The sequence below is a fragment of the Oncorhynchus clarkii genome, chromosome 4, assembly GCF_045791955.1.
Source record: "Oncorhynchus clarkii lewisi isolate Uvic-CL-2024 chromosome 4, UVic_Ocla_1.0, whole genome shotgun sequence".
Lineage (NCBI taxonomy): Eukaryota > Metazoa > Chordata > Actinopteri > Salmoniformes > Salmonidae > Oncorhynchus > Oncorhynchus clarkii.
This window is the reverse complement of record NC_092150.1, coordinates 28,747,653-28,772,595: the sequence shown is the minus strand read 5'-3', so window position 1 is coordinate 28,772,595 and position 24,943 is coordinate 28,747,653. Positions and strand designations below refer to the sequence as shown.

Here is a 24,943-nt window from a genome sequence, read left to right as displayed (position 1 = left end):
TTGCATAAATGATGTAATATGCCAAGGATATATGCATACTGTAGCTTGAAAGTAATACCAAGTGTATGTTGTGTAGTAAGCTGTTATTAGCCCATGTGCCTCACCCTAATAATTTGGTCCATTTCCCTAGTCCTGTTCTGACTTGGTAGTGCACATGTAGTCTATAGCCTGTTTTAGATAAATGTAATCATCAAATATTGTAAGAGCTTTCATTGTTCGCTTATATGCCCCCTTTATTTATCTTAAAGTTCTGGTTTGGCCAGGGAGAATACTGTAAGAACGGCCCATGTTCTGTTGCTGTACATTTCAAAAGTGCTGAACAAATAGTTATATTGACTAGAGGAGAACCTGAGTAAGGAATTGCATTTTTTTTAGAGATTGGTTGACTGACAACAAATTGTCACTACATTTGGGAAAAACTTAATCGATTTTGTTTGGAAAAAAACATAGATTGCTTAGGGCTGACAAGATAAAGGTAAACTGTGCAGGCAAGGAGATTGAATCTAAAAGAAGTGTATCTTATCTTGGTGTGTCCCTAGATCAATCCCTTTCTGGAGACCTGATTGCTGCTAAAAATTATTTCTAAAATGGCAAACAAATCTACATTTTTATATCGTAGCACTAGATATTTTAACATTAAAGTTAAGAAACTGCTCGTCTCAACCTTTATTCGGCGTCATTTTGATAAATCCTGCTCTGCCTGGTATAGTGGGCTATCAAAAAAGCTGAAAAAGAGAACGCAGGTCATGCAAAATAATGTTATCAGGTACTGTACAGTATATGCTGAATGTTAGGACGCACACTGGGGTACAGGACTTCCGGGAGATGGGCTTGTTGCCTTTGGAGTCCAGAGTGGACCAACTTAAAAAAACTTTTAAGGACCCAACTCTTTAAAAACATTTTTTTTGCCTAAAATGACATACCCAAATCTAACTGCCTGTAACTCAGGACCTGATACAAGGATTTGCATATTCCTGATACCATTTGAAAGGAAACACTTTGAAGTTTGTGGAAATGTGAAATAAATGTAGGAGAATATAACATATTAAATCTGGTAAAAGTTAATATTAAGAAAAAACATGTGTTTTTTTGTACCATCATCTTTGAAATGCAAGAGAAAGGCCATAATGTATTATTCTAGCCCAGGCACAATTTAGATTTTGCCCACTAGCAGTGTATGTGAAAAGTTATAGACTGATCCAATGAACCATTGTATATCTGTTCAAAACATTGTATCAATACTGCCCAGATGTGCCTAATTGGTTTATTAATACATTTTATAATTGTGCACTCTCCTCAAACAATAGCATGGTATTCATTCACTGTAATAGCTACTGTAAATTGGACAGTGCAGTTAGATTAACAAGAATTGAAGCTTTTCAGACTCACTCCAGGTATGCAGTTATCCATGACTAAATTAATCCCACATGGAACGCTGTCAGATGGAGCAGTTTTCCCCCGAAGCCTAATTGAATGGTAACCTATGGAGCTTCAAGTCGCCTTATAACGGGGACAGAAGCAGCCTACTTTACACATACAGTACATGTATATTGTGCTGGCACATAATGCAGGACCTGTCAGGAGCAGGAAATTAACTGAAACACTACAGATGACTTGAGGCTCTATTCAATCTGCAAAATTGAAGTGTACAGATTGCGCAATAGAAATATGAAGGTCATTTCCGAATGAGACGACATATGGCAACAGATACATGGACTACAGAGGGACGCTGTTTCGCTCGCCCGGATGCTTTCTCCAATGACAGTTTCAGCATAGAGGAAGCGAGAGGGCTCACTCTCGCCAAAATCTGTACAGAATAAGCCCAATGCGTTTCTAAGGGCATAATATGCAGACCTAAACTTGTCACCTGCCTTCCAGCCTTTTGGACAAAGACTCCCATTGTTACGGCAGAGACATTAGCATCTCGTCATTATATGCAGAACCCTGGTTTCAGCCTCTAACGAATTGGTAAAGGAAAGTGGGCGGGTGCACAGTGCACTGTTAGAATGATAGTTTCCCCGAAAGTAAATTGATGTTGCCAACATTATATAATTACTCCTGTCTAAATAAAATCATTCAAAATACTACATCAGGGAGCATAACTTAGACACAGAGGATTATTAGCTTTTTATTTTATTTTAATTATCACAAGTGTGTAGTCCTTTTTGGTAAACCCACAATTTGGGTAGTGCGCATGGCAGTAGGTCTAGCTGTGCTGTTAGTGAATAGCATCTAAAATATGTGTGAAGATAATGTGTTTAGTATAATTTAAAATGTTGAGACAAGAAGAAGGGGAGGAGTGTCTTTCTCCAGAATGCATGCACTCAGCTCTCCAGAATGCATGCACTCAGCTCTCCAGAATGCATGCACTCAGCTCTCCAGAATGCATGCACTCAGCTCTCCAGAATGCATGCACTCAGCTCTCCAGAATGCATGCCAAGCTCTCCAGAATGCATCCACTCAGATCTCCAGAACGTGTCAGCTGTCTCCTGCCAATTCTTGCCATTCATTGTTTCTTTGTGTGAATTGTTTGCCCTTTATATGTATTTTTTTTTTAAATAAATAAATTACCTGTCACCAGAAAACCTAGTACATGTACCTTTAATCCCCCATCATTTGGTTATATTAATTTCTGTTAATGGTGTATTTAGGCCTACTGTTCTCATTCTTGGACTGGAAACGTTGTTTGCTGAGTTCACAACCTGCAACACTTGTGAGAAACCATTCAGAGTTTTGTCATTTTTGTCATTGTATTTTGTTTGGAGTTCTCCATGAGTTCTCCATGCGTCTGGTTTCTCTTTCCAGATAACTTGAGGGAGCATGTACGCCTGAGCATACACAGAAGTAGGCCTACTTGATAGCCTGCATGCAAAAGTAGGAAAGTGCCCATTTGGCAATGTCTGATTTCTGTCATAACTCACCACGTCCACCACTAATAAACTGAGTTTCTCAGAAATGTTTTCTTCACCTCACACAGTAAATCAACAAAGCCTGTTTTTCTATTCATCAACTGCAGCAAATGATTAGTTCCTCAGTATTTGAAAAATCTTTCCAACACTCCCAGCCTCGATAATCACCAAGCCTCAGTGTGAAAGAGCAAAATACATAATATGACCTAAAGTATGTGGACACTTGCTCGTCGAACGTCTCATTCCAAAATGATGGGCATTAATCTGGAGTTGGTCCCCACTTTGCTGTTATAATAGCGTCCGTGTCATGCTGAAACCGGAGAGGTCCTTCCCCAAACTGTTGCCACACAGTTGGAAGCACAGAATTGTCTAGAATGTCATTATATGCTGTAACATTACGATTTTCATTTGGAATTCAAGGCACACTTAACCAGCATGGCTACCACAGTATTCTGCAGCGATACGCCATCCATCTGGTTTGCGCTTAGTGGGAATATCATTTGTTTTCAACAGGACAATGACCCAACACACCTCCAGGCTGTGTAAAGGCTATTTGAGGAGAGTGATGGAGTGCTGTATCAGATGACCTGGCCTCCACAAATCACCCGACCTCAACCCAATTGAAATGGTTTGGGATGAGTTGGACCGCGGAGTGAAGGAAAAGCAGCCAACAAGTGCTCAGCATATGTTGGGTGTTGGAAAAGCATTCCAGGTGAAGCTGGTTGAGAGAATGCCAAGAGTTTGCAAAGCTGTCATCAAGGCAAAGGGTGGCTACTATTTAACACTTTTTTGGTTACTACATGATTCCATGTGTGTTCTTTCATAAAAAATCCCTTGACTGAGTTTGACTGGTATTGTATACTGTAGTGTATCATGATCTGATTATTCCATATTTCCAGGGGAAATGTCATAGGAAAGAAAACAGCCATCTGTCCCGAATAGGCTAATTGATACAATGTTGCAAGTTGACAATTTGATACAATGTTGCACCTAGCAATAGCTCAAGTCAAGACAGATAGAAAGGGAGGCAGACAGGCAGAGTAGAGAGATTGTGAAATGTTTTCCACTGTTTTAATGTCGGATTTAGGCCTATATATTTTACTTAATTGATGAAGTTATAGGCGTGCTGCCCATTGGCTTATAGGCTATCTCGGAGTTGCGCTTATTTCTTTAGCTACCAATAGATCACAGTTTACATTATCAATGTGTCCATATGGCAGAGGCTGGTGCTCTCCTTTATTTGAATTTTAACGTTTAGATTATCATTTTACTTCAGATTGATGATTAACCACATGACAATTATTGAGCAACGAAATGTTATTGAAATTAAAAAGCGTTCCACAATAATGCACATATAAAATAATAAACTGGCACGCAGATCAGTAGAATTGGTAGGATAAATTTTAAGCTTCCCCAAATTTGAAACTCATGAGCTGCCTATAGTGTTCACTATAACACCCATTTAAAAAATAAAATTGATCGCACAAGTGAGTGCACACATGGCAGGTACAGTGGAAAAAAATGTGCCTATCAACTGATTCCTTCTGGCGCCGGCCCTGACTGAAATGACAAGTGTTTGAATGAAATTGACCCATTCATGACACAGTAGACAACAGTTTCTCAACTTTTTTAAATTGAAATGTGAGTTTATACAGGGAATCTGAGGTCTGGATTCAATCCGTATCGCAGAACATCCGACATAGGCAGCGCGAATGTAGTCTCTGTGGACGCGGGAACATTGCCTTTAAATTTCAACATGGATCTTCTGCGATACTTATGCAATACGAATTGAATCCAACCCCGAATGTCATGTTGGTGAATATAAAAAGGTGAATTAACAAAAACTATCCCAAAATGGTGTGGCATGTATTTTTTGCAACACTAGCCAAGTTTTCCACTAAATCCAAACCTTGACATACAGAGGCACCTCTCTTAAATAGTTTCATTTACAGAATGAGAGTCATTTGTTATAAATATCAAGGCGCATATTATACACAGGCAATTATAAATGCATTGATGATACAATTAAAATAACAAAATTAGCCCAAACTAAATCAAGCAGAAATGCAAAGACACAAATTATATTGGCAAACCAAGACATTATTGGCACATAATGATAAATGAACAAATAAAAGCACATTCAAAATAAAGTGAAACTTTAAATGAATAGGCACTAGTTTGATAATTTCTGGCACACCAATACCATCCCTATGAATCTCGGCACTCCTCTTTTGATTCATTTTAAAGCACAAGAGGCAAATGGCCACTAACGTATACAACTTCCATTATTATCTTAAGATGTCATGATAATGTATTCTCTCCGTCTTGACATAACATACACTGACACAATATTGTTGCAGGTTTTAAATGAACTACATCAAGCCTTTTCTGCATGCTCAGATCTCAGGGTTACAAGTGCGGAATTCTATATGTTTTAGTGGGAGCATGTCTGACTATACAGTAGATATTGTAACTGCACATTAAACCAATGTGGGAGAGCAGATGGAGCTAACCAACCAATCCAGAAGTAGATTTGGAGTTAGACTGTGATGGCTACCAGTGATTGGCCCAGTTTGACATGACTACTGTCTACCCAGCTCTGGAAAATATGCGATAGTTATGTTTAAGGTCAGAGATGGGGCTTTGGCCTGTTTCTACCAGTCACCTGTGTGTTCAACATAAAAACACAAATGTCCTGTTATTAAACCCTCTAAAAAGACTTTGGAGAATAAGCTTTGCAGTTGAGGTTCAAAATATTCATTTTTTTTTTTTTTTACAAATTATTCAAATCAATAGAAAACGAATGCTGAAAATGTATATTTGGAAAAGGAACTCTTTAAATAATTATTTGAATAAATAATGTCCCAAACAAACATTAATACATTCTAGTTGTTTCACAAGTGGACAAAAACTATGATTTGACAACACAACCATACAGAGGTGAGTTCACTTCGTAAAACATTCACAACATTTCTTTAACATTAAGGGAACACTTCACCTGCACAGTATCATCATAGAGATCTCTAACCAAGGCATCTGTTAACAACAGACTGCAAAAAGAGAAATGTGTAGAAACATTTCAACCTGAGGGAGGTGAAAAGATAAAAGAGACGAGGGAAGGAGTAAGGGAGATGGAGAAAAGCATTGTGTGATTGACTGATGGCTGAACAGACACCCCGAGGCATGTGACAGTGCCCTCTGGAGGCGCCGTGATGCTGGAGCTCGGCTGGTTTCTTTGGCATCTCTGGGCTTCCGCATGCAAGCCCTGCCTGGCCCCTTCCGCACGCCAGCCCTGCCTGGCCCCTTGGTTAGTGCTATACAGGACCCTTGGGACATCCCTACCCTAAACCTATGTTTATGTTATGCATGATTGAGGCACTACACAAATTTGACAATCACAACCTCCCACATAGCATTAATATTAACTCCTGCAGAATTAAGCATTTCCTGAAGTAAAATTATACACCAAATGTAGGCAACATTTTGACTCAGGAACAGGAGTGGAGAAATCATTTTGTTCTTTTTCACAGCTCTTTTTCACAGCGTTCGATTTCCTTACAAATATCCTTAGAAAATTTTGCACAGAAAATCGTTCCTGTTTATATTTTTTGTTATTGCATTTTCTCCCCGGTCCCTAAGTCTTACATCCGCAAAATAAACAGATGACAGAAAACTACCGATGTCAACTAGATTGAAGCGTTCATTCTACTGATTAATGGGTTTACTTGGTCTTCTAGGGCTACATATAATGAAAGAAGAGAAGCTGCATGTATCTAATTATAGACAAGTTAAATAACAAATAGCCTACTAAAATGTTAGAAATGATATGCAGTAACATATCTACATTTGGCACAAAAAAAATCCTACACCCCGTCAAAAAATAGTTTAGCTGGTTTCGAATGTGGTATACAGCGCATTTTCTATATTAGCGGGTAAGGGTCGGGTGCGGACCTCAGATTTTCACATTGACGGGCGGTTCCGGATGGGTTATTAGCAGTCGCGGGCCACTAGTAGGAACGTCCTAAGGAACCGGAATAGCACGGCCCCTGGCCCCTTCAGAACCTCTCCACACAGATAAACACACCATGTTGCTTCAGCTGTTCAGATCATGTTGCTCATGATAGTACGAAGAATGTGACTTGTGTCTTTGATATAGTTTCTTGATTCATGGTAAAAGTAATCTTGGTTGATAAAGTGCCGCATTGTAATGTTTGTATGCCTCTTTGTGCTGATGAGAGAGCAACAGTGCCCCCTGCTGGCCATGCCAGCCTCAGTAGCATCCCTCTCTCCAGTTCTCTCCGCCACTGTAGGTCCGAGGGGCAGGTAAAGACCTGGGCAAGAGAAGAGCCAGAGAAACAGATTAGTTCTGCCAGTACGCAAGAGTAAAAGAAAGTCTGATACACCTGTAACCAACTAAACTTGCTTTGAAGTTCTGTGTAATGTGTGTACCTACCTGCGTACTGGCTGGGCCAGTTTGCTGCGAGGCACAGGGATGCCACCTCCTCCTCCTCCTGCACTGGGCCGGGGCAGGCCGCTGCGTGCTGGGCCCAGGGAGCGTGTGGGGGTGGAGGCTCCAGAGCCAGGGGTAGACGTGGCCTTTACAGGCTGCCTCAGGGCCAGGGGAGACGGGGTGGCTGGGGTTCGCAGCTTACTGGGAGAAGGGACTGGAGGGGCAGGAGAGAGAGGAGGAGACAGGTCAGTCAGTACAGTACACTGTAGTATGAAGAGATGGCTTATAGATGACACAGTATTATTCCCACAACAGAGGTCTGTGGTCTCAGTGGCCTTCCAAGCAATGAACACCACAATGATCTGAGGCACATATGATACAAATACAATGTGTATGAGGAAAATGGAGATCATCACCTAATATGCATTCAGAATCAATCTTCGAATAATCTAATGTGATGGAATGTTGCATTAAAATCACAATAACCATATAAAAATCAAGAAAAATAAAACGACGAATGAAAACGAGGCCTTGTATAAAGTCTATACAAACTGTACAAACTCCCACGATGCTTGTTCATGTGTAGGATGAGGCACACATGCCCTCTAGTGACAGGAAGGGCACAGATAATACCACAACATTAACACATCACATCATGAGAGCACAATCACAATATATAAAAAGTAGGGAGCATGATCAGTGAATACTCACTGAAATCCCCTTCTTCTCCAAAGCAACAGGAAAGATGGACTAAAAGATGAAGACAGGAGAGATTGGACTTCATTCAGGACAGCAGAAGAAAGTTTAGGATTGTGGATGGAAAAAGAACCTTGGGACTAAAAAGTCTCTTCGAGCCCTATACTAAAAAGCAGACCACCTAGTTACCAATACAGGTCTATACGTAAACTAATCCATGGACAACTTCAAGTACACTGGACAAAATATAAAACGCAACATGCAACGATTTCAAAGATTTTACTGAGTTAAAGTTCATATAAGGAAATCAGTCAATTTAAATAAATGAATTAGGCCTTAATCTATGGATTTCACATGACTGGGAAAACAGATATGCATATGTTGGTCACAGATACCTTTAAAAAAATTTTTAGGGGCGTGGATCAGAAAACCAGTCAGTATCTAGTGTGACCATTTGCCTCATGCAGCGCGTCACATCTCCTTGGTATAGAGTTGATTGTGGCCTGTGGAATGGCTGCGCGAAGTCGCTGGATATCGGTGGGAACTGGAACATGCTGTTGTACACTCCAATCCAGAGCATCCCAAACATGCTCAAAGGGTGAGATGTCTGGTGAGTATGCAGGCCATGGAAGAACTGGGACATTTTCAGCTTCCAGGAATTATGTACAGATCCATGATAATGGTGTGCATTATCATGCTTAAATATGAGGTGATGGCGGCGGAAGAATGGCACGACAATGGGCCTCAGGATCTCGTCACGGTATCTCTGTGCATTCAAATTTCCATCGATAAAATGCAATTGTGTTCGTTGTCCGTAGCTTATGCCTGCCCATACTATAACCCCACCGCCACCGGGGCACTCTGTTCACAACGTTGATATCAGCAAACCGCTCGCCCACACGATGCCATACATGCTGTCTGCCATCTGCCCGGTACATTTGAAACCAGGATTCATTTGTGAAGAGCACACTTCTCCAGCGTGCCAATGGGCATTGAAGGTGAGCATTTGCCCACTGAAGTTGGTTATGACGCCAAACTATAGTCAGGTCAAGACCCTGGTGAGGACGACGAGCACACAGATCCCTGAGACAGTTTCTGACAGTTTGCGCAGAAATTATTTGGTTGTGCAAACCCAGTTTCATCAGCTGTTTGGGTGGCTGGTCTCAGACGATCCCGCAGGTGAAGAAGCTGGATGTGGAGGTCCAGGGCTGGCGTGGTTACATGTGGTCAAAGGTGAAAGGTGAAATGCTCACTAACAGGGATGTAAACAAATATGTGACCAAAATTGGAGAGAAATAAGCTTTTTGTGCGAAATGGAACATTTCTGGGATCTTTTATTTCAGCTCATGAAACATGGGACCAACACTTTACATGGTGTGTTTATATTTTTGTTCAGTGTAAATGTGAAGCTTACGCTTGATCTAGTCACCCAACCAATCAGCAACCATCGCCAAAAAGAGGAATGACTGCGATGTGGCTAACCACATCAGCTGTGCCTCCAGAAACTGAGATTATTTTAAACATAATCTGAAACAGCCTCGAGGTTTGAGAGCCCGAAGGCATTCAAGAGCCACAGGGTTTCTCAGCAGGTTCTCACCATCACCACTAGGGGGAGACATGAGTTGTCTGTTCTGCTAAGACCAGACCCAACAGGCCCATCCTACAAGATCACCATGGAGACACTCAAAAAAACGTTCAGGACCTGACGAAGTGACCATCCCACAAAACAATTACTTGCCTTGCAAATCTGGAGACAACTGTAGAAAATTTCCTGGCACTTTGTATTGGGTCGAGTGCATGCAGGAACGTCACACAGCCAACCAGCCACAGTAAATAGCTTTGCTTTTGGTAAAGAACGTGGTCATGTGTGTATTACTCAGGATGTGTGTGTATATAGGGGACTCTTTACTCATCACGAAGATGATCACAGGCACTGGCAGGCTGTTACCTCGGAGGGAAGAAGGGCTTTGGAGGTGCTGTTTGGGTTTCGGGGACAGCAAGGGTCGAGAGGGAGTTCCTGTTTGGGAGGAGCGAGGGGGGGTAGAGTCCTGGGAGTGGAATGGAGTGGAGGAGTGCTGGGCTACTGGGGAAAAATGGAGATCACAGTTGGGGAGAAACAGAGTCATTCCTTTCTGTTTTGTTACTGTTAGTGGACCAGGGAGAAGAGGACATGAGATAGGGTTGAACCAGGCAGCCAGGAGGGGTTGTGGTAGCCGGTGGGGCCACTGTGAGTCAGCCAAGCCGGGCTTATAGTCGTTCCCAGCCAAAGGTAAAAGAGCAGCCTGAAATGCTATGGGGTGCTGCAGTGCAGCCAGACATTCACAGTGCACAGAGAGAGAAAGAGAGAGAGAGAGAGAGAGAGAGACTGCCAGGGGTAAAGTACTTCCAGAGCTGAGCTGGGCCAACACTAGGCCAAACCACTAACAGTGACTCAGTAGAAAGAGAGGGGTGGGTGAAAGGCAGCGCATGTTCTACTGTCAGATAGAGAGGCAGGGATAGTGGTGTCATACTGCCCACCAGACAGAAAAAGCCCAGCGAAGTACAGGAGACGACTCAGTGTCAAGAGCAAAACCATACAACAGTGACACAGTACAGGATAGTACAGAACATTACGGACATTCACAAAGTGGTCCTATTCAAGCTCAGGCATGCCCGCTTCACTTACACATAGTTCATTATCAGTGTATATAAAAAACTGTTGAACAGATGAACTGATACAGACTACACATGTCATTTGTCCAGCAGCCGTTTCTCCTTCAGGTGTCTGAGTGGGGATTAGTTATATGGATTAAAATACAACACTACCATCACTGATTCACTGTGGGTTTTTTGTCTCATTCTAGGATTATAGTAAATGGCCACTCCAGTTCCAATTCAGTTGGTGGATATTTCTAAAGAGCATTCAGTGTTTTATTCAGTTCTCTCTACATTCTAAATATAAATCATCACAATAACCTACTTTTTATTTGATTTTTTTAATCTCTTGATTCTAATTGATTTAAGTAAAAAGGAGAAGAGTGCACAGAAGGAGAAATGATTAAAACGATCAAACAGAGAGATTCCCAAACCATCAAAGCCAAGACACTAAAAAGCAAGAGGTTTAATAAGGCGGAGCACGAAACACTACTCCTGTCATTACACTGCTGCTGTTGAATATGCTTCAGAAACAATTATCAGTATACAAGACCGAATATGAAAATGAAAGCATTTCTCGGACTGCGATTACCGAGTGAACATGCGATAGGGATATTGTGTGTGTGTGCATAGTACTCACTGGCAGACTGAATGACTGCCTGGTGTCTCGGTGAGCTTCCGTTTGGCACTTGCAGGTTGGACTCACAGCTCCTGCTGTTCTTGACGGGCTCTGGGCCCTGCTGGGCCACGTTGGAGCGGGTCAGGTTAGGAAGACTACGCCCCAGCTTCTCTACAAACACCACAGCAGAGGAAAACAACCTAAAACAGGACTGAACAGATACCGTACACAGCGGTCCTAATTTGAATCAGAAAGGATAGACCATATGAATCCATATAGTTTGTCTTTCACATAACAATGAACTATCCCCAACACAAAACCATTTCCCCCCTCTAGTCTAGTCACTCAATCCCCTTACCTTCATTCTTCACCACGTTGGTCTGCAGGTCTTGGGGGGCGTGGCCCTGTAGGGAGTGACGTGGCGCCTGCAGCCGGCTGATGATTGGCTGCGGGGAGCCCCGGCTGTGGTTGTACTCCAGGGAGCGTGCTGGGGAGCGGGAGCGGGGGGAGTTCCTGGGGGAGGCGCGGGGGGAGTGTCTGGGGGAGTGGGAGAAGCGGTTCGAGGGGAGGTGGAAGGCGGGGTGTACAGCCTCCTCATCGTCCTCTAGACTCTGGGCGTCCAGCTCCTGGTCACTGAAGGTGCTGCGTCTCAGAGAGTGGCAGGACGAACCAGAGCTACGCCTGGAAGCTGTGGCAGCATAGTCCTGCCGAAGACCTGGAAACACACACAGAGGGACACGTTAAGAAAATATAGCGCTAGTACAGCCTGTACAAAGAAAGTCAGTAGAAACACTCAGCATCTGACAGGTGAGTAAAGGGTTTGTAGTATTATTGTGGAATATGAGAGACGAGAGAAAACCGCACGCTGCTCTTGCTATCACTGTTCTTTATGAAGCTTCACTCATCGGCCGCCAGGCCTTGCGTCAGAGCTTTTGTGAGCGGTTTTAAATTTTGCACAATTATGTACACATTGCTCCACCCCCATCCGTTCCGTGCATCGAATGGGGTTGGAGTCAAGGACAAATAAACACGTGTTACCAAATAGAACAATGTGTGTACATAAAACTTTATTAAATACTTCTGAAAATCCACAATGAGGACATCGACCTATCAAGTAGGTTTTCATAAATCATTGGGTACAGTGCAGGTAGGCTGAAGCGATTAATGACAAGGCATTAGTTCAGGTTCACATTTACAACATAACATGCATGGGCATTTCATCATTAAGACCTTTTGGGATTACTATCTGGAGGGTAAAAATCCTAAAACATTCTCTTTTGCTCAGAGTATTGTTTATAGCTTTCTCTATGCCACAAAATCTAAAAATGGTAGAAATATCGTGTTTTTGGTCGTTAAAATAATCCCTGTCGTTTCTCCTAATTGAACTGGTAATAGTGGACAAACGGACAGACAGTTGATTGAGAGAAGATGGTACGTACTCTCCTCCTGCATGCGAGCCAGGATCTGTACATCAGTGACGTCGTTGAGTTTGTACGTGGTGGAGGATCCCACAGAATCCTCGTCCATCTCCGAGGTGCTCAGCTCACTGTCTATTGAAGACTGAGGGCTGACCGGTGGGGCGTTCCTCTCTCTCTCTACTGAGCCACCACGCTGCTGCTGGTGAGCTGCTGGGACACACACACACATTTATATTATTCATACTTAATGAACATAATGGGATAGAGGAGAGAGTTAAAGACCGGCATATAAAGCCTGTGTACAGTACCCTGGTGGAGAGGGGGCATCAGCTGCTGTCTGACGATGGGCACCCTGCTGGGGGTGGAGGAAGGGGAGTTGAAGCCGCTGCTGTAGGGGCTGTTCACTGTGTTTGTGCTGTATGGGCTTCCGTAGTTCACCTGGGGACTATAGGGACTTCCATACAGGCTCCTCCGCTTGTTTGCTGTGGAGAATGAAGAGAATTGCTATGAACATGCTGTGCTGATATGGTCCCTTTACCCAGACAGTGGGTGAAGAAATTCAGCTTGGCCCCTAAGACCCTCACAAACTTCTACAGATGCACCATTGAGAGCTCTCCAGAGGGTGGTGCGGTCAGCCGAACGCTGCCTGCCCTCTAGGACATTTACAGCACCCGGTGTCACAAGAAGGCCAAGAAGATCATCAAGGACCTCAGCCAACCGAGCCACGCCCTGTTCACCCTGCTACCATATGGAAGGAGGAGACAGTACAGGTGCATCAAAGCTTGGACCGAAAGAAGCTGTTTGTCAGTCTAGTATTCTGCCCTGAACCTTAGAAACTGCTTCCTTATGTACATGGTCATTGAACACTGGTCACTTTAATAATGTTTACATACTGTTTTACCCACTTTATATGTATATACTGTTTTCTAGTCATGGCTCATCCTATTTAACTACTACTGTACACACCTTTTCTTGGACTCTGACATTTCTTAATTTCTTTGAACTTTTTGGATTATGTGTGTATTGTTTTGCTAGGTATTACTGCACTGTTGGAGCTAGAAACATGAGCATTTCGCTGCACCTGCGATAACATCTTCAAATCTGTGTACGCTTCCCAAAAAACTGTGATTTGATAGCCTATAACTACATCACATAAAGGATTGTTGTACAGCCAGCAATCTAAATCGTAATGTCCAATGAATCACTGAGATAATATCTTACATGGGAAATCATTGCAGGCATTACATGTTGCCCCCTTTGAGGGAGTAGTTTAATCACAGTGAGTGCGGTTACATGCACACAATGCGATTAGTGTGAATAGTCAGATTTATATAATAGTTTGATTAAAACATTTACATACTTTGCCAAAATAACGATTTCCCTAATAATCCTGTTTACGTGGACACATCTGAAATCAGGCTACCTGACGGCACTCTGATAACAATGCAGAAAATCGCCACTCAAAATAAACGTTCTACCACAGTGAACATCTTAGATTTGATTCGGAGTTCAGACATGTACAGTTTTGTATGTGAAAACTTCTTCTAAAACGTATACATTCAGTTGATCCGAACTCACTCCACTCGCCCTAAAGAGGGAGGCTCGCGCGACTGATGCTATCAGATGGGCAGATCAAATACACTGCTGGAACATTTAAGGTGTTCACATGTCCTATAAATTCAAAAGATTGCTCAGAAAACCAGGCCATTTAATCGCCGTATGCCGATTAAGATAAGTGTGGTGTTTACATGACTATTGCATAATCTGCCTACTGACATAATCAGATGAATATCAAATTGTTATTGGGAATGCAAGCGTACTCAATGTGAGCCAGCTGACATACACATGCTGCATTATACCAACCACTGACACAAACACTAATGTGCACACAGTCACACACTTGTCTCTCGGAGTCTCCTCTCTAGTGTGTTGGAACTGGTGCACACTCTAGAGTCACTTAAATCGTATGGCAGTCGTAGGCGTCTTTATCATGGACTGAAGAAAGAGTTAACAATATGGCCCATTCACTCAGTAGTACAGTCAGAGCGGCACAATGCAGCACTGTGATACCCAGCTATCCACAGAGACTCCATACAGCCTGCCAGTCAGTCAGTTAGTCCCAGGTAGGCAGACTAACCATGGAGCCTGCCTCAGCTCAGCCATTAGACCAGACCTGGCTGCTCTGACAGGGATACGACTCACTGGCCAATGGCCATCAGTGTTGACTGCTATACTGCAGTCCCACTAGGGACAGCTCTGCCCGCAGTGCTGCATACACTCCAATCTCCAGGGCCACTTGTTTTCTCATCACCCTCCCTCCCTCCATGTGTTTACACAGCTGGATGATGACTGGAAAGAAGCCTTTTATTATCAACTCGATCTCCTTTCTTCCCTCCTTTCCTCATCTTCTGATGCTCTGCACTCGGCCCTACCGCATTATTTAGGAAATAACATGTCCACTTAACTCACTCACTTCCTTCAGAGATCAGCCACTGAGGAACACTAGGATCACAACAACATGACACTACCACAGTACCACCTGCATGCTTAAGTCTTAACCAGGGACACAAGCACTCGACCACAGACGTACACACCTCTCGATCACTTTGTCCTCTGTGGATTCCCAGATAGGTCAGACACTGAGATTAGCACGGGCTTATCTAAAACCAGGACCTCACCAGAGACAGAGGCGTCTGTAGGACAGATTCTGTCCAGACTCCCAGTGCTGAGAGAGCGCTCTTTATAGGTCAGATATGTACAACAGTTGTGTTGTGGTATGATCGACATTATACCTATAGGCCTACATACAGGATATAGGTTCTCACACACAGAGACAGCTGAGAGGGATCAAACACAGTGAGTTAAAGGAGGGAGGTTACCTGCCTCGGAGTGGCACCTCCATGTGTCTGCCGTGACGCCGAACACAAGCCCTGGCAACACATCGTGGGGGTCAACCTCTGACCTCTGGAGACAGACATAGCGGAGTGTGTGACCCCTAAAGTGAACATCTATCAGGTGCTCCCAATAGGGAGATTACTGCAGTTGTGGACTTACAAACCACAAGGAAAGGACAGCGTTTCAGAGGATGCATTCAGTGCTGTTCCCCCATGTATCCTTTGGTGCCAGGCTAGGGGTGAATGATTTAAGGGCTAGGAGGTGGTCAGATGGAGCAGCTTAGCTCTACAGTAAATCAGGAGGAGGAGATTGGAGACAGCCTATAGTCAGTGTGTTGCTGGCTGGGTCTCAGCAGGGATTTGCAGCACAGGGACCAACTAAAATAGTGTCGTCCTAAAATACTGTGTCCTAAAACACACCATGCTAAAAATATTTTAAAAACACCTAGAACTCTCCAACACCACTTCCAGTAGCATCTGGTCTCCCATCCAGGGACCAGATAAGACAATCAGGAGCAAAAACGCTATTTCCATTCATTTGTAGCCAAGATACTAGCTGTAATAAAATCTATTTCCCAGCTGATGGTTTGGCTGCAGGACCTTCAGTTTCCCCTGGAATTAGCCTAGACAGCATGGCGTCAGTCACAGACAGGACAAGCAAACCCAGAGATTGCCAGGTCCGATTAAACAGCTCAGATGGACAGAGAAAAGTCAAACAATACCCGTCATTGAACGCTCCTTAAAGTGAAAAAGGGTTCTTGAGATGGACTGGGCCAGCTAGCTAGGAGCATTTCACATGAGGAGAGCGCAACAGAAGCCTTTATTGTGTGGCTCAGGGAGCGAAAGAAAATGAGGGGAGAGATGAACAAATGAAAGAGCATGACTTAGAGAAGACGGAAATATCCAGTCCATTATAGCTTAAGTATGGAAACAGTAGCTACATGTTAGGGTGAGCATGGCTAGATAGCTGGCCTATCAGCTTGGGATTAGGTACTTTCTGCTGTAGAGAAGAACTGTGTGGGTGGAATCTGTGGACGTTTGTCCAAGCACTGTTCAGAAGGCTCCACTCTGAATCTAGCCCAGCATTACAGGACTGGTACTGTCAGGAGAGTCCCCGGCCCGGGCCATTCTTTACTTCCTGCTACGCTTTCAGGGTTATAAAGTCATGACAATGCCCATAATACATTTCTGAATTTCTAAACGTTTGATAACACATCACAAATGAAACTAGATAGTGTCTAATACATTTATTTAACTCGACTATGCTGAAAAAAAAATATATATATATATATATTTGTCCCTGCTTCCAGTTTGTTATGTAACTGGGGCATGGCATTTAAGGGATCTCATTGCTTACATTTCGCAGGGAGTCTAAAGACACAAGCTTGGTTACCATGGACAAGCTAAAACAAAAGTACACACACACACACATTTCAGTATGCAAGCAATCGCCCTGGGCCTTCCCTCCAACATTTTGGGAGTTTCTCATGGACATTGAAGGCTAAGCCCTCTGAAAGGGTCTTCCATAAGCATTTCAAAAGCATTGAACATAATCCTATGATGTGGTACAAATGTACTGTCAAGCTGTGTATTACGTTAGTCATGAGCCAGACGCGACGCCCTGCTTTGTGAAATTCCTTCACCCGTGGAAGCAGTCCTCACACGACACCATGGCAACAGATTTTCACACTCCCGAGAAGGTGTGTCACTGAGGAGCCCACATACAGTACAGCCACACAAGACTCTTAGTAGATGCATAGGACACGCCTAGGCCCGCTCTGCTCGTCCTGCGGTCGAAAAGCAGTTATTTAGGCCTGTTTGAAGCTGTCTGACAACTGCCTACCTCTCCTCCCCTCAGGTATAGGCAGTTAGAAGCCAGTCAGCAGGTGGGTCCTTTAACCTTTTGTTACCTGCATATTGTACAAGAGCTTTATAGCCTGCATTGCTGTTTTCTGCTTGTTTACACATACCTAAATCATTTATTGACCTGTTGCTGATAATAAGCAGTCCTTACGAGGATATCAACACCACCCAAGTAACACCCATCACCCAAGTAACACCCACCGGAGCCTCAGAGCCTGTGGTGGTCTATGAACAGTCGGAGTTGAACTTCAGTGTGATACATAACTCCAAAGGGCACTCGCAGGAAGGGGATGTGAGGGGAACAGGTCAGCTGTTGACTCCATGTCAGGACAGGAACCCCATGGTCCTGCGGGTGCTGTCTGTCTGCCCAGGAGGTCTTTGACTGGGTGTTGCGTAACACCCCCAGTGCCACGTGATCATTCACCGTTACGGAGCACCCGCCGGTTTAGGGATAGCGACCTTCAACAAACTGTTGCTGGATACGATATGTGCGTCACATGAGCATACCTCTGTAAAAATGGAACTGGTCTCACTTTAGCCTTGCTGTCCTGATTGTCTATATTTAGCTGTCATAATACGCAGAGGGATATAGATAGAATCCACAGGCACACTTGCCATGATAATGTAATACATACATTCATACAGCATAGTTCCTACTACAAAACAAAAGCATATTTGTCCTAGATGTGTGCACGCTTGTTTGGAGCAAAGCTGGGAGAAGCGAGGGGAGAAGCGAGAGGGGAGAGAAGACAAGAAACAGGAGAGGAGGAGAATGGAGAGGAGCGAGGTGACAGTACCTGACATGGTGAGGTCCAGTCTGTGGATGAGGGAGCGCTTGGCTGACTCCATGTCAGGACTGGGGTTGTCCAGTGCCTGGCGACACCACACGATGGGACTCAAGGCTTTCTTCCAAGGGCTGTTCAGCTTCGCCTCATACAGCCTGGACGAACACAACACACACACATCAATGGACATGGCACACAAAAATACACATGTTTAAAAGTAGTGCTTGAAACTTTGTTCCTGTGTTTTTTTTATTGAGGAAAAAAGTTTGCTTGTCGTTGGTCTTCACTGTAGCTGGAAATGCATTAGCTAACATTTGCTCATTCATGGCCCTTTTGCAAGGTGAACAAATCATGTAAAATCACATTTTATTTGTCACGTTCACTGAATACAACAGGTGTAGACCTTAAAGTGAAATGCTTACTTACAAGCCCTTAACCAACAATGCAGTTAAGAAAAATTTGACTTAAGAAAAAACATTTACGAAATAAACGAAAGTAAAAATGTGTGTGGTGCAGGGGTACAGGTTTGTCGAGGTAATATGTACATGTAGGTAGGGGTAAAGTGACTATGCATAGATAATAAACAGCAGGAGTGTAAAAAAAAGGAGTGTGGGTCAATGCAAATAGTCTGGGTAGCCATTGGATTTTTTTTTAAATACCTTTTATTTAACTAGACAAGTCAGTTAAGAACACATTCTTATTTTCAATTACGTCCTAGGAACTGTGGGTTAATTGCCTGTTCAGGGGCAGAACGACAGATTTTCACCTTGTTAGCTCAGTGGTTCCAATCTTGCAACCGCACAGTTAACTAGTCCAACGCTCTAACCATTGCACTCCACGAGTAGCCTGCCTGTTACGTGGATGCAGTAGAAGCCAAGGTAAATTGCTAGCTAGCATTAAACTTATCTTATAAAAATCAATCAATCATAATCACTAGTTATAACTACTAATCCAGTTTAGCAGGCAATATTAACCCTGTGAAATTGTGTCATTTCTCTTGCGTTCATTGCACGCAGAGTCAGGGTATATGCAACAGTTTGGGCTGCCTGGCTCATTGCGAACTAATTTGCCAGAATGTTACGTAATTATGACATAACATTGAAGGTTGTGCAATGTAACAAGATTATTTAGACTTAGGGATGCCACCCGTTAGATAAAATACCGAACGGTTCCGTATTTCACTGAAATAATAAACTTTTTGTTTTCGAAATTATAGTTTCCGGATTCGATCATATAAATGACCAAAGGCTCGTATTTCTGTGTGTTATTATGTTATAATTAAGTCTGATTTGATAGAGCAGTCTGACTGAGCAGCAACAGGCCCGTAATCATTCATTCAAACAGCACTTTCGTACGTTTTGCCAGCAGCTCTTCGCAAGCACAGCGTTGTTTATGACTTCAAGCCTATCAGCCTAATAGCTGGTGTAACCAATGTGAAATGGCTAGCTAGTTAGCTGGGTGTGTGCTAATACTTTTTCAAACTTCACTCGCTTTTAGATTTGGAGTAGTTATTCCCCTTGCGCTGCAAGGGCCGCAGCTTTTGTGGAGCGATGGGTAACGATGCTTCGAGTGTGGCTGTTGTCGATGAGTTCCTGGTTCCAGCCCAGGTAGGGGCGAGGAGGGGGACGGAAGCTATACTGTTACACTGGCAATACTATAGTGCCTATAAGAACATCCAATAGTCAAAGGTATATGAAATACAAATGGTATAGAGAGAAATAGTCCTATAAATACTATATTAACTACAACCTAAAACCTCTTACATTGGAATATTGAAGTCTCATGTTAAAAGGAACCACCAACTTTCATATGTTCTCATGTTCTGAGCAAGGAACTTACACATTAGCTTTTTTACATGGCACATATTTTACATGGCACATATTACTTTCTTCTCCAACACTTTGTTTTTGCATTATTTAAACCAAATTGAACATGTTTCATTATTTATTTGAGGCTAAATTGATTTTATTGAGGTTTTATATTAAGTTAAAATAAGTGTTAATTCAGTATTGTTGTAATTGTCATTATTACAAAAAAAATGTAAATCGGCCGATTAACCTCTTGAAGCTAGGGGGCACTATTTTTATGTTTGGAAAAATAACGTTCCCAAAGTAAATGGCCTATTTCTCAGGACCAGATGCTAGAATATGCATATAATTGACAGATTAGGATAGAACACTCTAAAGTTTCCAAAACGGTCAAAATTTAATCAGTATTGGCTTTTTTGGTCCTCCAATAATCTGTATCGGTATCGGCGTTGAAAAATCATAATCGGTCGACCTCTAGTCAGGATGCTCTCGATGGTACAGCTGTAGAACCTTTTGAGGATCTGAGGACCCATGCCAAATCTTTTCAGTTTCCTGAACGGGAATAGGCGTTGTCGTGCCCTCTTCACGACTTCTCCAGCCCTCCTTCATGAATATAATGCTGTCCAGTGGACAAATTGCTAACCAGGCAAGGCAGGCTGAGGCTGGCTGGGATAATGATGACAACAATCAATAAGGTAAGAGACCTGATGATAATCAGTGGAAATAGATGTAATGAGGGGTGATGTATGTTTGGTGAGTGTTATAACCTGCTTAGGCCTACATCTCATCACAGCTGCTTCGGCTGATACTTAAGCCTGCTTTATACTGAGAGAGAGAAAGAGAGAAAGTATCTGTACCAGGAAGAGGAATCTGAGTCAGCTTTGTCTCAGCGACAGAGAAAATCTCCCACATGAGAGTCCTCAACTAAACAACAATAACACTAAGGCCTACTAGTAAACAGAAACATGTAGGCCTAGATTCAATACATTATGGGCATTCTAAAAGTATGCCACATGGAGAATCTGACTGTAATCCATAACATTTAAAGAATCAAATTCAACCAGCACTTGTAGACCTATCACTCTAGCATTAAGCATAAAGCTGTGTCACATCCATATTTCTATGGTTTTACATATAGCTTAGCCTAATTATCCTGTAAACATGTGTCTGGCTGGATCCTCCTAACTGTATTTTAGAATGAAAAGCTTAACAGCGGGATGGTGCTGTGCTGTCGTCAAATAGCTGCAGGACCAGACGGCCCTGCAAATTCAGTCTGATGCTAATTCAGGGATTATGGGAATCTATGACCAGGACTGGCAAGCCATCAATCAGTAGTACTATGGGTAATCCTGTGTGTATCACCAGCCAGAGGGCAGAGAGACCACCAGTGGAGTGTGTGGGGATTGGGTTAGAGGGGCAACAAGGAACTGGTACTAATAGGCCACAGTAAACTTCCCAGTCATTGCTTCCTCTATCCTCTCTTCCAAATATTGAAGAGTAGTCGAATATGTTTCTGTATCTAATACATTCACATAGTGTGTGAGTTTGCCTGCCCTGAGTCAGGCTAGGGAAAGGATCATTTCATCTGATTAAATGACCAGGGGCTACCAAAGCCCATGCAGTATTACTAACCTGACAGTCTGGCCATAATTAGTTACTGTACCTCCTTTCTATAGCTGGCCGCCTCCAACCTGGGCCTTGACCTAAAGCACAAGCCATTACCATTAAATTACCCTCAAGAGGCCCATAATATGCCAATAAAAACCCTATCCTACTAACCGCACCATGGCAGACAAGGGCCTATCTTTCAGAGAATGAGAGGGGGAGAGAAATGAACACTGACCCAGCTTCCTCATTATAGGCTAATGATTCCTACTGCTCTACTAAACAAAACTACAACATCTCATTTATAAACAGTGCTTATTTCACATCAGCTCGACAGTGAGGTCTCATCACTCTCTACAACTGTTTCAGGGATTTCCTCAGGTTGGGATCAGCAGTGAGTGTTCTGCCTCACAAATCCAATTAAACAGCTCCAGTTTCAAGGATTAGGCTATACTTCTAAAAGTTCATCTGTGTAAGCGACCTAACCCTATAAACCACAAATGCTCAGTCAGTGCACAGCAAACAATACATGATCCTGAGATTCAGTGTGGCGTGGCTAAAAACTGTGGCTGGGCCTGGCTATTACAACAATTCAAGTACTATAACATTGTCATAATCATATAGGCCTAGTAGGCAATGATTTCCCCTCAACCTCGTTTCATAGACTAGACTAGTGCATGGTGTGTATTAGTATTGATAGTCCTCCTAACAAAGAAGGTAACCATGGTTGTGGCTGTTTCCCCATAGCCTTTGGTTTGGTAAACAACTTTAAATTTCACTGTGCACACTTCTCCCTTCCCACCTGACAGCCTTCTGCTGTCACCAAAATAGTGCAAATGGCCACCATACGAACAGTGTTTCCCTTATCCTAAAAGCACAATACTGTAGACCTAGTGTTAATTAATTAACAACTAGCTTTTATGGTACATCATTTGACAGAGTAAACAAGACCACTAAAATGCAAATATTATGACGAAGGCCTAATAGTAAAGGGGTATGATTAGTCCAAGCACAGCAGCAACCACAGAACAATGAATGCCAAGTTCTACTGATACAATATTGATCAGGATGTAATGTGACAAGTGCAGGTGATTTGACAGTCCCCACACGTGATCCAATTTCCAATCGGATTTAATTCCATCCACCACCCCTCACCCACTCAGTAATCAAGAATGAACGGCAGACAATCGGTCTGCGATGACCTCTGTCTGTGGCAAGCTATTGTATTGAGAACATGGCCGTGCTGTGCATTCCTATAGCGCAATTTCATCGAGGATTATTTCCCTCCCCCCAAGGGTTTGTCATCGTAGATAATGTCTGGAACAGCTGCGCTCGGCTGTGGAGCTGTCACATATGGGCGCATGATAGAAACACTGGTTGACTAGCTAAATGCATTAGGGCGTACTGTTGTGTTCTCGTTGTTCGAAAAACCCTCAGGCTACTTGAATTACAGATGGTGTATCACTCACCAGCTGTCTTCATCTTCGTTCAGACAATCCATGTCTTCAAGATCGAGGATGTCTACTTCATCCAAGATTGAAGTTTCCCCTTCATCCATAAAACCCAGTGTTTCCCCTGCGTCAGTAAAGTACGAATTGATGCCAGTGAAAGAGGTGGCAGCCGATGCCCCCTCGCCCTCATATGCTCTCCTGAAACTGATGCCATCATATGACAGTCTGGGGCTCAAACAACGGGAGTTTTCCAAAAGCCCTCCATAGGCACCCGTTCCGCCGAACCCCACCCCAGGGAAGCCGACCAGCCCCGCCGCCGAGGCGGCTGACAGGGGTGAGTCATATCCAGCACTAAGGGGTCTATGGTTTCCTGACACTGCTCCAGACGAAGACAATAGAGTAGACCGACTACGGAGCTGCTCGTTTTGCTGTTCGAGTTTCTTTACCAAGTCCTGTAGCTTGCGCACCTCCAAGTCCGCGTTGATGTTTGAGTTAATATCCTCCATAGCTAGCTAACGTTAGCTAGCTAACGTTAGCGCTACCAACCACACAAAAATCCGCGGCTGTATCAGTGTGGTTTTTCGTTTATCCTTTCTCAGCTGGAGGTCACGATATGTGAGTCACTCTAAGCAATATCACGTTTATACCGAAGAGACTTTGGTGTCAAAATAAGTTATTGGGCTTATCGTCATCATCTCCAAATATTCGTACACACGGGTAGGGTCGAAACATTTCCACTATCCCTGTCGCCAACTGTGAAAGACATACAGGCAAGGCTAGGAACGTCACCACGTGAAACATAGGTAACGAGCACGTAACCAAGCGCGCGTTTACAGTATCGATTATACCCCACAGTACTTACTGTCTGCAATGCATAGAATATTATCATGTGAGCTCATATACAGTACAAATAAAAGTATGGTGGTTTGTCAATACAAACAATCACACGAGCTAACTGTTGCTCATATGTTACTTGTCACGGACCTAGAATGTACTTAGTTTGTTTCACCTAGCCCCAATTTAGTTAGACATGGTATTGCCTAAATCATACTATGATACCAGCTTTTTGGTGGTACAGTCTGACATAAAGCACTGAAAAAACGTGGAAACGTTTTACACCACCAGAAAGCTGATATCACAGTCTGATGTATTAGACAAGACAGAATATTGAATACAATTACATTTGAACAATATTTGTCTGTGAGGTTGGTCCTCTTTCGGGTCGAAATTTGAAAACAAATATCCACAGGAACTTATTATGTATCTGACTTTTCAGAGCGCCGGTCGGTATATACACTCGCCTATTGTCTACATATTGTGCAAGTGTTTATGTCGAGTGCGTCAGAAGATTGAAAATACAAACCGCTAGATCCATATACAGACCAGCGTTCCGAAAGTCGGATTAATAACATTTGCCCGTGGGGATTTAGTGTCATATCTGTAGCCGAAAAAGGACACAATCCGCAAACAACGGGGTAGATAGAGTAAATTCAAATGGAGTTTATTCAACATTGTTTACCATACATGTTAGACGAGTGAGGAAGGAAATCCTACAATCAGAATTCGAAAGCTGAAAGGTGTGGTCAAGTCTAGTGCTCCCCAAAATACATTATTTTGACTGTACTCTAGGAATTTGTGTGAGGATCAGATCCATGTTACATTATCTATCTGGGGACCAGTCTTCACTTGCCTTACAGACATAGGAAACAACCACATCAAAACAACTACCAGAAGATTGTTTTCTCATCAAAACGTTTATTTCCACTTTGTTAGGAAAAAAAGTGCAACTCGGGGGTCATTGGCTTTACAAT

At 43.1% G+C, this 24,943-nt stretch overlaps 1 protein-coding gene across 6 annotated transcripts; it reads right to left on the bottom strand.

Moving 5' to 3' along the window:
• Window positions 1-6,421: 6,421 nt before the first annotated feature.
• On the bottom strand, window positions 6,422-23,898 carry LOC139406687 (SLAIN motif-containing protein 2-like). 6 transcript variants are annotated; one of them, XM_071149578.1, is made up of 9 exons: window positions 23,151-23,898; window positions 18,281-18,423; window positions 13,035-13,208; window positions 12,748-12,933; window positions 11,667-12,023; window positions 11,330-11,479; window positions 10,004-10,138; window positions 7,363-7,573; window positions 6,422-7,240 (listed from the first exon to the last, which is right to left on the bottom strand). In XM_071149578.1, exons 1-9 carry the CDS (start codon window positions 23,636-23,638, stop codon window positions 7,180-7,182), a joined length of 1,905 nt encoding a protein of 634 aa, XP_071005679.1. In that variant the 5' UTR covers window positions 23,639-23,898; the 3' UTR covers window positions 6,422-7,179. The 6 variants fall into 6 exon arrangements, with proteins under 6 accessions (XP_071005679.1, XP_071005682.1, XP_071005678.1 ...); XM_071149581.1 differs by having other exon boundaries at window positions 10,004-10,135; XM_071149577.1 differs by having other exon boundaries at window positions 12,748-12,936; window positions 23,151-23,871.
• Between the last annotated feature and the right edge of the window lie 1,045 nt (window positions 23,899-24,943).